Raw genomic sequence first — 13,514 nt, 5'->3', positions numbered from 1 at the left:
AATGCTAAATATATCTGTGTGTGTGTGTGTGTGTGTGTGTGTGTGTGTGTGTAGATGACGGGCCGTAAGGGACGTGTAGTGCGGCGTCCTGATGGCAGCGTTCGATATGAGACCAGAGCGGAGCAGGGCTTGACCATCGACCACGTCAACGTCAGAGAGAAAGAGCGGTTCATGAACGGAGAGAAGGTGACAACCTCTGACCTACAAACACAGAACTAGGGCTGCACGATTAATCGTATTTTAGTCTCGATAACGATATCCACCTTTCACGATTAATTAAAAACAATCGTCACGATATTGGCCGGCTCGTTATTTATCCTGAAAACGTGTTTTTAATTTGGCATTTGCGTTATCTTGCATTGCTAACAAGTCTTCACTAGTGTTTATGCTTGTGGCTGCCAGATGTGAAGAGATTAAGTCCCCAAAACAGAGCTTTTCTCCTTTAAGGATACACTTTCTGCCCAATGTTTTACTTAATCTGTGCAGTCTGGCAACCCTTTGCGCGTGCTGACTGATGGCGGAACAAGCGCTGATGCTATGAAAACATGCTTGTGCTGGACTTTAGCGATTTCTGCTTGCATGAAAGTGTCATACAGCCAATGTGTGTTTTTCACAAGCCATTTGTGCTGTTTGTGAAAAATTTACATAAATTGGAATTATCGGAAGTTATATTAGGAGCTTCTAAAGTTTTTACCAGTTTTCATAATGTTAATCAGCAATGTTAGTTTTCAGTGTGTATTAACGATCTTTGAGCAAATTTACTGCGCGATCTGAGTGGCTTGACTCATTTGCAAACAAATTGTCACTTAGAAAATCTAATGTGAATACAGATTACAAAACAACACTAACCAAAAGCATGAGTTTTGTATTATCATAATTGGTTAAATGAAGTCAGTGTATATGATGGAATAATCGTTATGAATGATCGTGATTATAATTTTAATAAAAATAATTGTGATTATCAGTTTAACCATTATCGTGCAGCCCTACACAGAACACCACGTCCAGATCGAACCCAGCGCCATTCTGAATGTTTGGACTAATGCTCTTTCTCTTTCTCTCTCAGCTGATAGCCATCATCTCTGAAGCGGCCAGTTCGGGCATCTCTCTACAGGCGGATAAACGCGTGCAGAACCGCAGGAGAAGAGTTCACATGACCTTAGAGCTGCCGTGGAGCGCAGACCGCGCCATCCAGCAGTTCGGTGAGTGTCTGTGTGTGTTTGCGTGTGTGTTTGAGAGGCGTCGTGGAGGTTGCTAATATTGTGGCTGTGTATCTTAGGTCGAACGCATCGCTCAAATCAGGTTACAGCTCCAGAGTATATCTTCCTCATCTCTGAACTGGCTGGAGAGAGACGCTTCGCCTCGATCGTTGCCAAGAGATTGGAGAGCCTGGTAAAGTCTCACCGCAGTCTCTGTTTTTCAGATGTTAAATACACACTGAATACATGTGCACTGCACACAATAAAGCTCAAAGCTTTCACTGTCAAGTAATTTTTGTGTTTATACTAAAAGCAAAATACTACATGAAGTGACAGAATCTCTTGATGCTTACTTTGTGCTCCTAATTTGAAAAATGTATGAGCATATAAGAACTGTTGGGGCACAATGAAAATGAATAAATACATTTTTTTCCCTTAATACAGGGATATGAGGAGACAATTATTTGAATACAAAAAGTACACTAGGTTTTTTAATATTTATGCTTTACTATTTAATAATTATGGGATTATTTATTTATATTTTATGCAATTATTTACATTTCAAACATTTTAATTAATTGCCAGATACAGTTTATTACAGTTTACAGTTAACCGAAGTACCAATAATAACCAGAAAAAAAATGTTCTGCATAATGCAGGACTTTTAATTATAAACAAGCCCAAACTACAGCAGGACTCTTATTTTGAAATGTCTTTACAACTTTCAGCTGCTCATCAGATAAAGGAAATAAAATATGCGCTCTTACACCTGTCTATAACACATTACAGTTTAAAAATCATAAAGTAAACATTTATAGTCATAATTCATCAATGGGAGATCATAAGAAATCGTTTGTCATAAATGCGTGGTGTTCATTGATAGTGAGCCTGTAAATGACCAATTGAAGGGAAAAAAAAAAAGACTTAATATTGTCATTCGCAAATGTACTCCTAAATACATTTTACACACATTATATTTTCTATTTTTTTATTTAAGATTTGGGACCAATAAGATTTCACTATGGGTGAAACTGTCTAAAATGTGGTTCGATCAAAGCCAGTGAAAATCGACGCGACTTGTTAGGTCTTAAACGTGAAAATAAATGTGCTTAAACCTCTATATTCATTATACAGCATTTATTAGAAGCCATTCTACAATCCTGTGAGAAACTGATTCAAATGCTGTCGGATGTTTGAGAGCTTGTTTACAGAAGTGTGTTGTGTTTTATAGGGGGCGCTGACACACGGGGACCGACGAGCCACTGAATCCAGAGACCTGAGCCAGTACAACTTTGAGAACAAAGTAGGAGAATTTTCCCCTTTATCAACCAAAATATATAATAGACTATTCTCTGTTCTTCTACATGGCTTTATTTGGGTGTTATTTTAGTATTTTTTTTTACATACTGTTAAAGTGTTTATTCATATTTAGATTTAGCTTTTATTTTTATATATTTTTAGTTTTCATTTTAATTTAAATTTTAGCAATTTTATGTCCTTTTTAAAAAAAAATTTCTTTTTTTCTTCTTCTATTAATTAATTAATTAGTGGTGGATGAGGAGATACCCCCTGACAATGTAAAGCGGTTTGAGTGCCTAGAAAAGCGCTATATAAAATGTAATGAATTAATTAATTTTAATTTCTATATATTTTTAATTCATTTTTATTATTATTTTAGAAGTTATTTATTCAAGTTTTTTCATTTTTATTTATTTATTTTTGTAAGTTTTTCATCTAATTAAAAAATCTAAATTTAGCTTTATTTAAAAAAAAAAAAAAAAGTTTAATAGTTTTAGGCTTAGCTTTAGTTAACAATAACAACACACTGGACTGGACATAACCTCATTTGACTTAAGACTTCGATTAGTTTGGTTGACGTTTTCTAAACTCGGAAGAAACATATGAACTGTAATGTGTTTCACAGTTGGATGAAATCTTTTCATGCTGATTCCCATATTGCATATGTACCACACACAGTCCCACAAATACAGTGTGAAAAGAGACCAGTGAGGGTAAAATCAAAGTTTGAACCAAGGAATTTAACCAGTTTTTTATCTTCTGTCTGTCTTAGTACGGCACCAAAGCGTTGGATAAGATCACTAAAGCCATCCTCCGGCAAATCGACAACAAAGTCCTTCCACCGAAGAGCTACCCAGGAGGGGACATCATATTCTTCAAAGGTAATTTCATCTGTTCTGATGTGCTTCAGTGATGCAGCTTATGCCAATTTGATCAAAAGTGACAGTAAAGACATTTATAATGTTGCAAAAGATTTCTATTTCAAATAAACACTGTACTTTTTAAACTTTCTATTCATCAAAGAATCCTGAAAAATTAATTGTATCACGGTTTCCACAAAAATATTGTGCAGCACAACTGTTTTCAACATTGATAATAATCAGAAATGTTTCTTGAGCAGCAAATCAGCATATTAGAATGATTTCTGAAGATCATGTGACACTGAAGACTGGAGTAATGATGCTGAAAATTCAGCTTTGATCACAGAAATAAATTAAATTTTAACAGATATTCACATTGAAAACAGCTGTTATTTATTTCACAATATTACTGTATTTACTGTATGTTTGATCAAATAAATGCAGCCTTGGTGAGCAGAAGAGACCTCATTTTAAAACTTAAAAAAAAGTTACCAACCCCAAATGGTAGTGTACCTTTATTAAAATGTAATATGTTAATATAATATTTAGTTTAACATTTCTACCAAAATACTACAGTTCTGCAGTTAATCCACGTAAATCCACGCAGTCTGCATAGTCTGATTTAAGACACACTAATCCTAATGTTGCTTACTATTGTGTTCAAGCACATGCAGAAGAGCATGATGGTGTAATTTTTGTGTGCACTGATTTTAATATTTATATGTGTGTGTGCCAGATATGAAGAATGGCATGATTGATGTAGGAATCTTCTGTAAGGAGCCGCGTCCAAGTCAGAATACAGAGAAAGGTAAATGTAATACAACAGCAGCACAATGATCTGATTATAAAGATTGAATGATCATCTCTGTGTTTCGTATGATTAGTGCAGCGATACTTCTGCTTGAGCATATTTATATAAGTGATAAAAATGTATCTGTGCTGATATTTGCCCATTTCCATATTATTGGTGTGTCAGATGTATTGATAACATTGTCTATGGATAATGTACATTTGATCTGGTTATGTGTTACTGATGTAATTTCTGTGAGTGGAGTGCTTTCCTGTTAGTTACATTACATTTGCATGTAGAAAAGTTTGTATTTAAGAAATGCATTGATTTCATGCAAGTTAGTTACATGCAAACCAAGTGGCTAATTGCCTTTCTTTTGTCCCATATCCCAGACTGCACCATCAGCAAGTTTCTGAACCGTATTTTGGGTATGGAGGTCCATCATCAGAACTCTCTGTTCCAGTATTTCACCGATAACTTTGACTACCTGATCAACAAGGATAAAAAAGAGGGAAAATATGACATGGGTATATTGGGTGAGGAATCTGAATGTAATGCGGAATAGTGCCGTTATATTTGTGTGGGTCTGGTATGTTTTCAAAGCAGTAGATGAGCTGTATGTGTGTCTGAGATTAATGTTGTCATATTCTGTGTGTTCAGATCTTGCTCCTGGTAATGATGAGATTCACGAGGAAACACAGGAGAAGTTTCTAACTCCAGGAAACCCTCAGGAGGGCCAGGTCATCCTCTATAAGGTACATGTCAGGAAAATGAGGATATTAATAGCAATAGGATATTCAGCAAGAATGCATTAATCAAAAGTGGCAGTAAAACATTTAGAATGTTACAAAAGATTTCTATTTCAAATAAATGCTGTTCTTTTAAACTTTCTATTCATCTGTGAATCCTGAGAAATAAAATGTATCACAGTTTCCACAAAAATATTCAGCAGCACAACTGTTTTCAACATTGATAATAATCAGAAATGTTTCTTGAGCAGCAAATCAGCATATTAGAATGATTTCTGAAGATCATGTGACACTCAAGACTTGAGCAATGATGCTGAAAATTCAGCTTTTGAACATATTCACATCGAAAACCGTTGTTTCAAATGATATTATTTCACAATATTTCACAGGGTTTCCGCGGGTCCATAAGTCTTAATTTTAGTTCAATCAAATTTAAGGCCATAAAAAGTCCTCAATGGTACAAGAAAGTCTTAATTATGATTTCAGGAGGTCTTACATTTGGGAACGGAAAGACAAGAATTGCAATACGGCTTAATGTGACGATTAAACTTCAAAAGGCCGTGATTTCATTGAATAAATATGAGCACTGCATGTTTCAAAGTTAGGTGCTGCCTGCTTTGTGTAGCGATTAGCGAGAAACCGCTGTATTTCTGCGCCTCCTACTGGCAGAGAATGAATGTGCATTTTCAATCAGCCCGTCTGCTGTTTTAGTTCAGACCAATGTGAAAATCAACCCATGTTTTACGCAGCAAACACGCAGAGTTGTGCATGTCAACAAGAAGATAATGCATTATAAAAATCTAAACAATTAAGACTGTAAAATATATTTAAGTGTTATTTAATATTATATAATAATTGAAAATAATTGCTTAAAAAATAACAAATCCAGGCTATATAATGGCTATATAATAATAATAATAATAATAGTTAATGCTGTGATTATATTATGTCTATAAATAATAAAGATGATAATAATAATTATTATTACTACTACTAAATAATATATATTTACTAAAAAAAATAAATAAATAAAAATAAATAAGAGATATTCATATTGGACTAGGGCTGCACAATATTAATATTGTACTAGGGCTGCACAATTTAGCCAACATTTTGTGAATACATAAATATGAAATATGTTAATAAAATAATAATAATAACAACAACAACTCAATAAAAACTAAAATTACTAAATAAAAACAAAATAAGAAATGTTATTGTAATACAAACTCTTTTATTGTTATTATTTTAATATTGTAATATAAACTCAAACTAAACTAAACCATAAACTAAATGTGCAGTGCCGCTTCACTCTGAAACATGAAGTGCATATATTTATTTAATTAAGTCATGGCCTTTGTGAATTAGTAATCGCACAAAACCATACTGTGATTTCAATTTTATTTCAATTAATCATTCAGCCCTAAGTCAAATCAATAATACTACTAAATATTAAATTAATATTATAATTGATACTTTTGACTCTTAATAATGGTTTAAAGGCTGAAATGTGAAGTTTATCATTTTATAAACTTTTTGTTTTTGTGAAAACCTGTATCTGAACTGTATGTTATCGTAGACATTGCTCTACGGTATTATGGTATTAATAATGGTATTAATTTTATTTGTGCAGGTCCTGCAGATAGCCTGATAAATCATGTATTTTATTTTTTATTTTATTTTACATGTATTTTAGTTTTATATACATACATACTGTGTGTATATATATATATATATATATATATATATAATAAAGATATTATATGGAATATTTCTATTTAAAAAAGGTGTAAAAATTTTTATATTTAGTCCATGTATCTATGTATGTTCAGTATGTGTGGATGTGTGTGTGTAGGTATGTATCTATCTATCCTTATATAACTTTATATATCTATTAAAATACCTTTAAAAACATAAAAGTGGGTAAAATTGGTTTTAGAAAATTGATTACTATTATTTTTTTTTTTTTGCTTCTTTTATTTATTTATTTATTTTGGAATTTTCTAAATGTCCTGAGTTTGTGTTGTGGCTGTTTTCAGATCAGTGTGGATCGCGGGATGCCCTGGGAAGAGGCCTGCAGTAAAGCAGAGAAACTCACTGGAGAATATGAAGGTTTTTACCTCTCAAACAAGGTACACGACACATCATCACACACTGATGTCTGACGATAAATCACGCTTGCTGTGTTTATGCAGTCGAAATCATCAAAATGCCAAATTACCATCTTTGAGTATGTTTTTACCATATATGTGACCCTGGACCACAAAAACATTCATAAGTGTCACTTCTTTTATTTATTTATTTATTTTGGAATTTTCTAAATGTCCTGAGTTTGTGTTGTGGCTGTTTTCAGATCAGTGTGGATCGCGGGATGCCCTGGGAAGAGGCCTGCAGTAAAGCAGAGAAACTCACTGGAGAATATGAAGGTTTTTACCTCTCAAACAAGGTACACGACACATCATCACACACTGATGTCTGACGATAAATCACGCTTGCTGTGTTTATGCAGTCAAAATCATCCAAATGCCAAATTACCATCTTTGAGTATGTTTTTACCATATATGTGACCCTGGACCACAAAAACATTCATAAGTGTCAATTTTTCAAAATTGTTTATGCATCATCTGAAAGCTGAATAAATAAGCTTTCCATTGATGTATGGTTTGTTAGGATAGGACGATATTTGGCCGAGATACAAATATTTGAAAATCTGGAATCTGAGGGTGCAAAAAAATCTGAATATTGAGAAAATCATCTTTAAAGTTGTCCAAATGAAGTTCTTAGCAATGCATATTACTAATCAAAAATTAAGTTTTGATATATTTACAGTAGGAAATTTACAAAATATCTTCATGGAACATGATCTTTACTTAATATCCTAATGATTTTTGGCATAAAAGAAAAATCTATAATTTTGACCCATACAATGCATTTTTGGCTATTGCTCCAAATATACCCCAGCGACTTAAGACATATATGTGTGTTTGTGTGTTCAGCTGCGCGGGAATCAGCCGTGTGTCCTGCTCGCCGAACAGGGTCGGGGTCGTAATCTCATCCTGTTTAAGCCCAACATCGGCAAACAGGCTCATCCTGAGAACCTGGACAACCTGCTCCTGAGATACTACAAGGTACAACACGCAAAACCCATCAGGCACTGCCAGAGTCCCTACAGCTCACACACATTGATATGATGTTAAACCTTACGCAGAGCTCTTGTCGCACAGTGACATCCAGTGGTAGAGAGCGGGTCTGTCAGGAACACACTTGTGTGTTTGAATGTAAGAGTTGGTTTGACTTTTTGGTCTTGAGTTCAGTCGAGATACAATCCAAGTTTAGAGTTGCTGGGAGTGTTTTCAGAGTTGACTTATTATTATTTATTTTTTTTAATCAAAAACCACTTCATAAATCATTCATTCTCCTCTTGAGTGAGTGAATACGGATATCAGACTGCATCAAACGCATAGCAAGCCCTAAAATATGATAATGTAAACATGAAATGTTTCCCTACAGCTCACACACATTGATATGATGTTAAACCTTACGCAGAGCTCTTGTCGCACAGTGACATCCAGTGGTAGAGAGCGGGTCTGTCAGGAACACACTTGTGTGTTTGAATGTAAGAGTTGGTTTGACTTTTTGGTCTTGAGTTCAGTCGAGATACAATCCAAGTTTAGAGTTGCTGGGAGTGTTTTCAGAGTTGACTTATTATTATTATTATTTTTTTTAATCAAAAACCACTTCATAAATCATTCATTCTCCTCTTGAGTGAGTGAATACGGATATCAGACGCATAGCAAGCCCTAAAATATGATAATGTAAACATGAAATGTTATAATGAATTAAAAAAAGAGTTTTTGCCACTTTTGATGGCTTTTTTGCTACAAGGTTCCAGGTTCACACTAAATGCTCTGATGAAAACACGTTCATACAAGTGTTTTTCTTCCCGCTCTGAAGGTGACACCTGATGAAGCAAAGGATTTCTGGGAGAGTCAGTTTGTCTTTTCTTTCACCAACTGCACACATGCCAACTGGTGAGTGTGTGTGTGTGTGTGTGTGTGAGCGATCAGTAGAGACTCTGACCCTGCTGACACTGATACTTTTTGTTTTTGACAATGTATTTCAATATGTTCCACTTTTTATTTTCTAGGTTTATGTTATAATTTGCACTAATAGCTAAGAATCTACTATAATACAACTCTGTAAACTGATTGAATAAGTGTGTGTGTGTGTGTGTTTAAAGGTGTGGTCACAATTACTGTTGCTCTGCAAGATTTCACAGGTGATAATGATGACAAAATAAACATCCAAAGCTATTCTGCCAGCTAGCAAATGAACCAAACCTGTTTGCTTTCCAAACAGCTTCTTTTTATGGTTGATTTTATAATATTGATGGTGTAGTGTGAAACAAAACTGTGTATTTTAGTATTATTTTTATACCATTATAACATTTATTAATTCTTTTTACATTTTTTATTTGCAAATGTTCAGTTTTAATTTTAATTTAAGTTAACCGAAAAAAATTTCATTAGTTTTAGATTTAGTTTTAGTTAATAACAGTGACCATTTTTTTTAAGTAAACAAAGTTTTAGTAATTTTATGTGCTTTTGTCCTTAATTTTTTAATATTTATATTTAGCTTTAATTTATATCTGAGTTTTGGTATTTGTAATAAATAAATGTAATAATTTAATAAATAACTTAAACTTATTAGTTAGAACTTCTAAGTAACGTTTTTTCCCCCATGCCTTTCTATATAGTATTTTTAGATTTCATATTTTATTTTGTTGTATTTAAGGTTTATTTCAGTTACCGAAAGTGATTTTCAATATTTTTAGATTTTGTTTTATTTAACAATTTATATTTAGTTAAAACCACCAGAATGAGCGCCTCGTCCATTGTGGCTCTTTAGCTTTGGTTGGTGCTGCAAATTTGTGTGTGAGAGTTTAATGAACCCAAACCCAACACAAAAATCGCATAGGGAAATTTCTTCGCCACTGGAAGTCCAATCAGACGAAATTCTTCAGCGCACTGATTCCCATTGAAATGACTGGATTTCGCATAGTAGCATTAAATGTGACCGCAGCTTAATAGTGTTTGTGTGTCTGTGTTTGTGGTAGGAATGGTAAGTGTAAGCTGATCGAGCAGGGCCAGGAGTGTTTTCTGGGGATGCGTCTCAGGCAGTATCACATGTTGTGCGGCGCGCTGCTGAGGGTCTGGAAACGAGTGTCTGACATCGTCTCGGACATCACCAACTCCAGCATCCTGCAGATCGTACGGCTCAAAACCAAACAGAACAGCAAGCAAGTTGGTGAGTTGATGTTTTGTTATCGGTTACTTCTCAATCCCGTTTCCTAGCAAACTAATTATTGCAGTGAATAAGGCTGCACGATAAATCGTATTTTAATCGTGATCACGATTTCTGCTTCTCTCGATTTATTAAGCATAATCACCTGCAGTATTTTCCCGCTGGTTATTTATCCTGAAAACATTTCATTTTAATTTGCCGTTTGCGTTATTTTTGCATTGGTAACAAGCCACGACAAGCTTTCATAGTTGCGGTTGCCAGATGTCAAGATTTTAAATCCCCCAATCAGAGCTTTTTTTCTGAAATCGATGCATTTTCTGCCCAGTGGTGTATTTAATATTCCCAACCTGATGAGCTGAAAACACTGGCAAGCATTTATGTTGGAGTTTAGCGATCTCTATTGAGATATTTTGCTCAAGTAAAAGTGAAATACAGCCGGACTGTTTTCTTTCACGCAGGCATTTGTGTTGTTTGCTGCGACTAAATCTGCAAGCAAACCAATGGGCGTTCTCTTAATTTGTGCTTATGTGAAAATGCAATAATTCTGATGAAATGTAAAAAGAAATTTAATATGACAATAATCATGATTATATCATGATTAACCATTATCATGTAGCCCTAGCAATTAGGGCTGGGACAATAAATCAATGCATCGCGTTTCGTGGATCGATTCTGAGATTTTCGGAATGCATCGTGATTCTCTCTGGAATCGATTCTGAGCTTAGTTTTTAACAGCAGATGGCGCTCTAGGCTAGTTTTTACCGCACACTCAAATGCTCACGAAGAAGAGCGCTTGTGCGTTCGGCTGAGTAATGTAAGTGGTTAAATGTATTTGCACACCGTCTTTTATGCTTTTATGATGCAAGATTAATATAAACACAGCCCACTGTGAAAATCCTTGTAATTCGCTTCAACCTTTTCGAACTTTATGAATGCTTATTTTAGGTTCAAGTGGTGCGTGTGTAAGGAACTGGAAGCAAGCAGAATACGGCTATTTCTAAAGCACGCAGTGCCATCTGCTGTTAAAAACTAAGCTCAGAATCGATTCAAGAGAGAAGCGCGATGCCTTCGGAAAATCTCAGAATCGATGCAGAATCATTTCTCGATTCGCGATGCATCGATTTATTGTCCCAGCCCTACTAGCAATGAATATCCCAGATTTATCCTAAAACTCATCTTGTCATGAGTATTGATTATCACAATTGAGAGGTAAGGCCATTCACACCAAGGAACGACAATGATACAGCTTTAAAAATCAAATAGCAGAGTCCCAACACAGCTGTAACAATAACGGCACATAGGAACACTTTCATGTTTTTCAGCCAATCTGAATCCACCTGACTTTAAAGAGCTTGTGCATTTAAAGTGGCAGACGACGATACTGCAGCACGCGCTTTTAATAAACAATGCTATCGTGCTTTGGTGTTGACACTAATATGTGACCCTGGACCACAAAACCAGTCAAAAGTGTCAATTTTTCAAAATTGAGATTTATACGTCACATAAATAAGCTTTCCATTGATGTATGGTTTGTTATGATAGGACAATATTTGGCCGAGATACAACTATTTGAAAATCTGGAATCTGAGGGTGCAAAAAAATCTAAATATTGAGAAAATTGCCTTTAAAGCTGTCCAAATGAAGTTCTTAGCAATGTATATTACTAATCAAAAATTAAGTTTTAATATATTTACAGTAGGGAATTTACAAAATGCCTTCATGGAACATGGTATTTATCCTAATGATTTTTGGCATAAAAGAAAAATCGATCATTTTGACCCATACAATGTATTTTTGGCTATTGCTACAAATATACCCCAGCGACTTAAGACTGCTTTTGTGCTCAAGGGTCACATATAATTATCGTTCTTGGTGTGAACGGGCCTTTATATGTCCGTTTATCTCTCCTTAAGACGAAAATAACAATCATGTGTGTGTCTCAGGTATAAAAATCCCAGAGAACTGCGTGTCCCGCGTGCGCGCTGAGCTATCTCGGATGGACGAGGAGGTGAAGAAAGCGCGGCAGGAGAGAGAGCAGTTAGCAAATGAGCAGCGTATGCGCCAAGAGATGCTGGCCAAGATGATCATCGCAAACCCTCCCCCCTCCTTTCAGAACCACCTTCACTACCCACGATCCCTTCTGCCGCCTGCGGCGAAGCCAAAGAGCGAAGCCGTCAGCGAGGTCTTGGATCTTACCATCAGCCCCTGCCCATCGCCGGACATCAAAACGCCTGTGCCAGACCTAAACGGCGTGTCCCTACACAGAGGCATGCTAGGCGCGAGAGGACGCCCGTGCGCGGTTGTTCCCGAGACGTACAACTTGGAAGATTTGATCTCCCAGGAGCAGCAGAGACACAGGCAGGTGGCGTTGAACCCGAACGTGCGCATGTCGTCGTCGCATGCCACTTTGAACGTCCCGCAGCAGCACGTTCACACACTAAAGCAGAATCATTCGTCGTTTGGGGTGCTAACACAGCAGCAGCAACAGAGCGGCTCATGCGCACAACCGCCCGAGCAGTACCGCGTGCTTCTGTCGCAGCTGCAGCGAGGGCAAGACACATCGCTCGTGCTGCGGCTTCTCACGCAAATGCGGCAGCAAAATGGCGTGTCGCCGCAGTCCTCGCGCGCTATGCTACACCAGAACAGTCAACACATGACGCACACTTCGAACGCACACTTGCTCGGCATGCATGCACAGCTGTCGAAACAACATACGAGCGAACATGCGCAGTCGCAATCCCTACCGTCGCAACCCCTGCCATCGCAACCCCAAGCCATGCAATCACTTGTCACTCAGCCTGCTACAGAAAGAACGAACAATGAGTTTGATTTCGACGACTTGGACTTCGGTTACCCCTCGCCCGAATCGCAACATCAGTACCCGTTCACCTCTCAAGCCCTGCCATCCTCGACTCCGCCCCCTCCTCCTTACTCCTCCTCCCTCTTTGCGTCAGCGCCTACAAACTCCTCCCTCTCGGACTCTAGCTCCTCCTCCTCACACTTCACGCCATCGTCCTCTTCCTCCGAACAGACGCATCTGTTACCAAATGGCCACAGCAGTATGGACGCCCTGGAGACGCTGGATCACATGATCCACAGAACACCCTCGGATCACCGCCAGTCCGTCATCCAGTTCAAAACAATGGACTGGGACGCCACCTAGAGGCTCAAACATGCACGGTCAGAAATTCATTCTCGGCAAGACTTTTGAGTTCTTTCCCAAGTCATTCTCAGTCCATAAGCTAAGAGTTGCGTTCGGTTCGTTGACGATCAATGAAGACTTGAAATCAAATGGGTTTGCCTCATTTTAAGC

The 13,514-nt window shown here is 36.7% G+C and overlaps 1 protein-coding gene across 1 annotated transcript in view; it reads left to right on the top strand.

Annotated features, from left to right (window-relative positions):
• Window positions 1–13,491, top strand: part of LOC107748522 (protein strawberry notch homolog 2-like) — a 39,205-nt gene extending 25,714 nt beyond the window's left edge. Inside the window, exons 18-30 of the mRNA XM_016563331.1 lie at window positions 55–186; window positions 1,067–1,202; window positions 1,280–1,392; window positions 2,431–2,502; window positions 3,271–3,379; window positions 4,095–4,166; window positions 4,541–4,684; window positions 4,809–4,903; window positions 6,937–7,029; window positions 7,894–8,025; window positions 8,852–8,928; window positions 10,014–10,204; window positions 12,145–13,491. Of these exons, the coding sequence (XP_016418817.1) occupies window positions 55–186; window positions 1,067–1,202; window positions 1,280–1,392; window positions 2,431–2,502; window positions 3,271–3,379; window positions 4,095–4,166; window positions 4,541–4,684; window positions 4,809–4,903; window positions 6,937–7,029; window positions 7,894–8,025; window positions 8,852–8,928; window positions 10,014–10,204; window positions 12,145–13,364 (2,586 nt within the window). The 3' untranslated portion in view covers window positions 13,365–13,491. The remainder of the gene's footprint in view (window positions 1–54; window positions 187–1,066; window positions 1,203–1,279; window positions 1,393–2,430; window positions 2,503–3,270; window positions 3,380–4,094; window positions 4,167–4,540; window positions 4,685–4,808; window positions 4,904–6,936; window positions 7,030–7,893; window positions 8,026–8,851; window positions 8,929–10,013; window positions 10,205–12,144) is intronic.
• Window positions 13,492–13,514: the final 23 nt, after the last annotated feature.

This window comes from Sinocyclocheilus rhinocerous, unplaced genomic scaffold (genome assembly GCF_001515625.1).
Source record: "Sinocyclocheilus rhinocerous isolate Xijiao unplaced genomic scaffold, SAMN03320098_v1.1 scaffold380, whole genome shotgun sequence".
Lineage (NCBI taxonomy): Eukaryota > Metazoa > Chordata > Actinopteri > Cypriniformes > Cyprinidae > Sinocyclocheilus > Sinocyclocheilus rhinocerous.
This window is presented reverse-complemented; position numbering and strand designations above follow the sequence as displayed.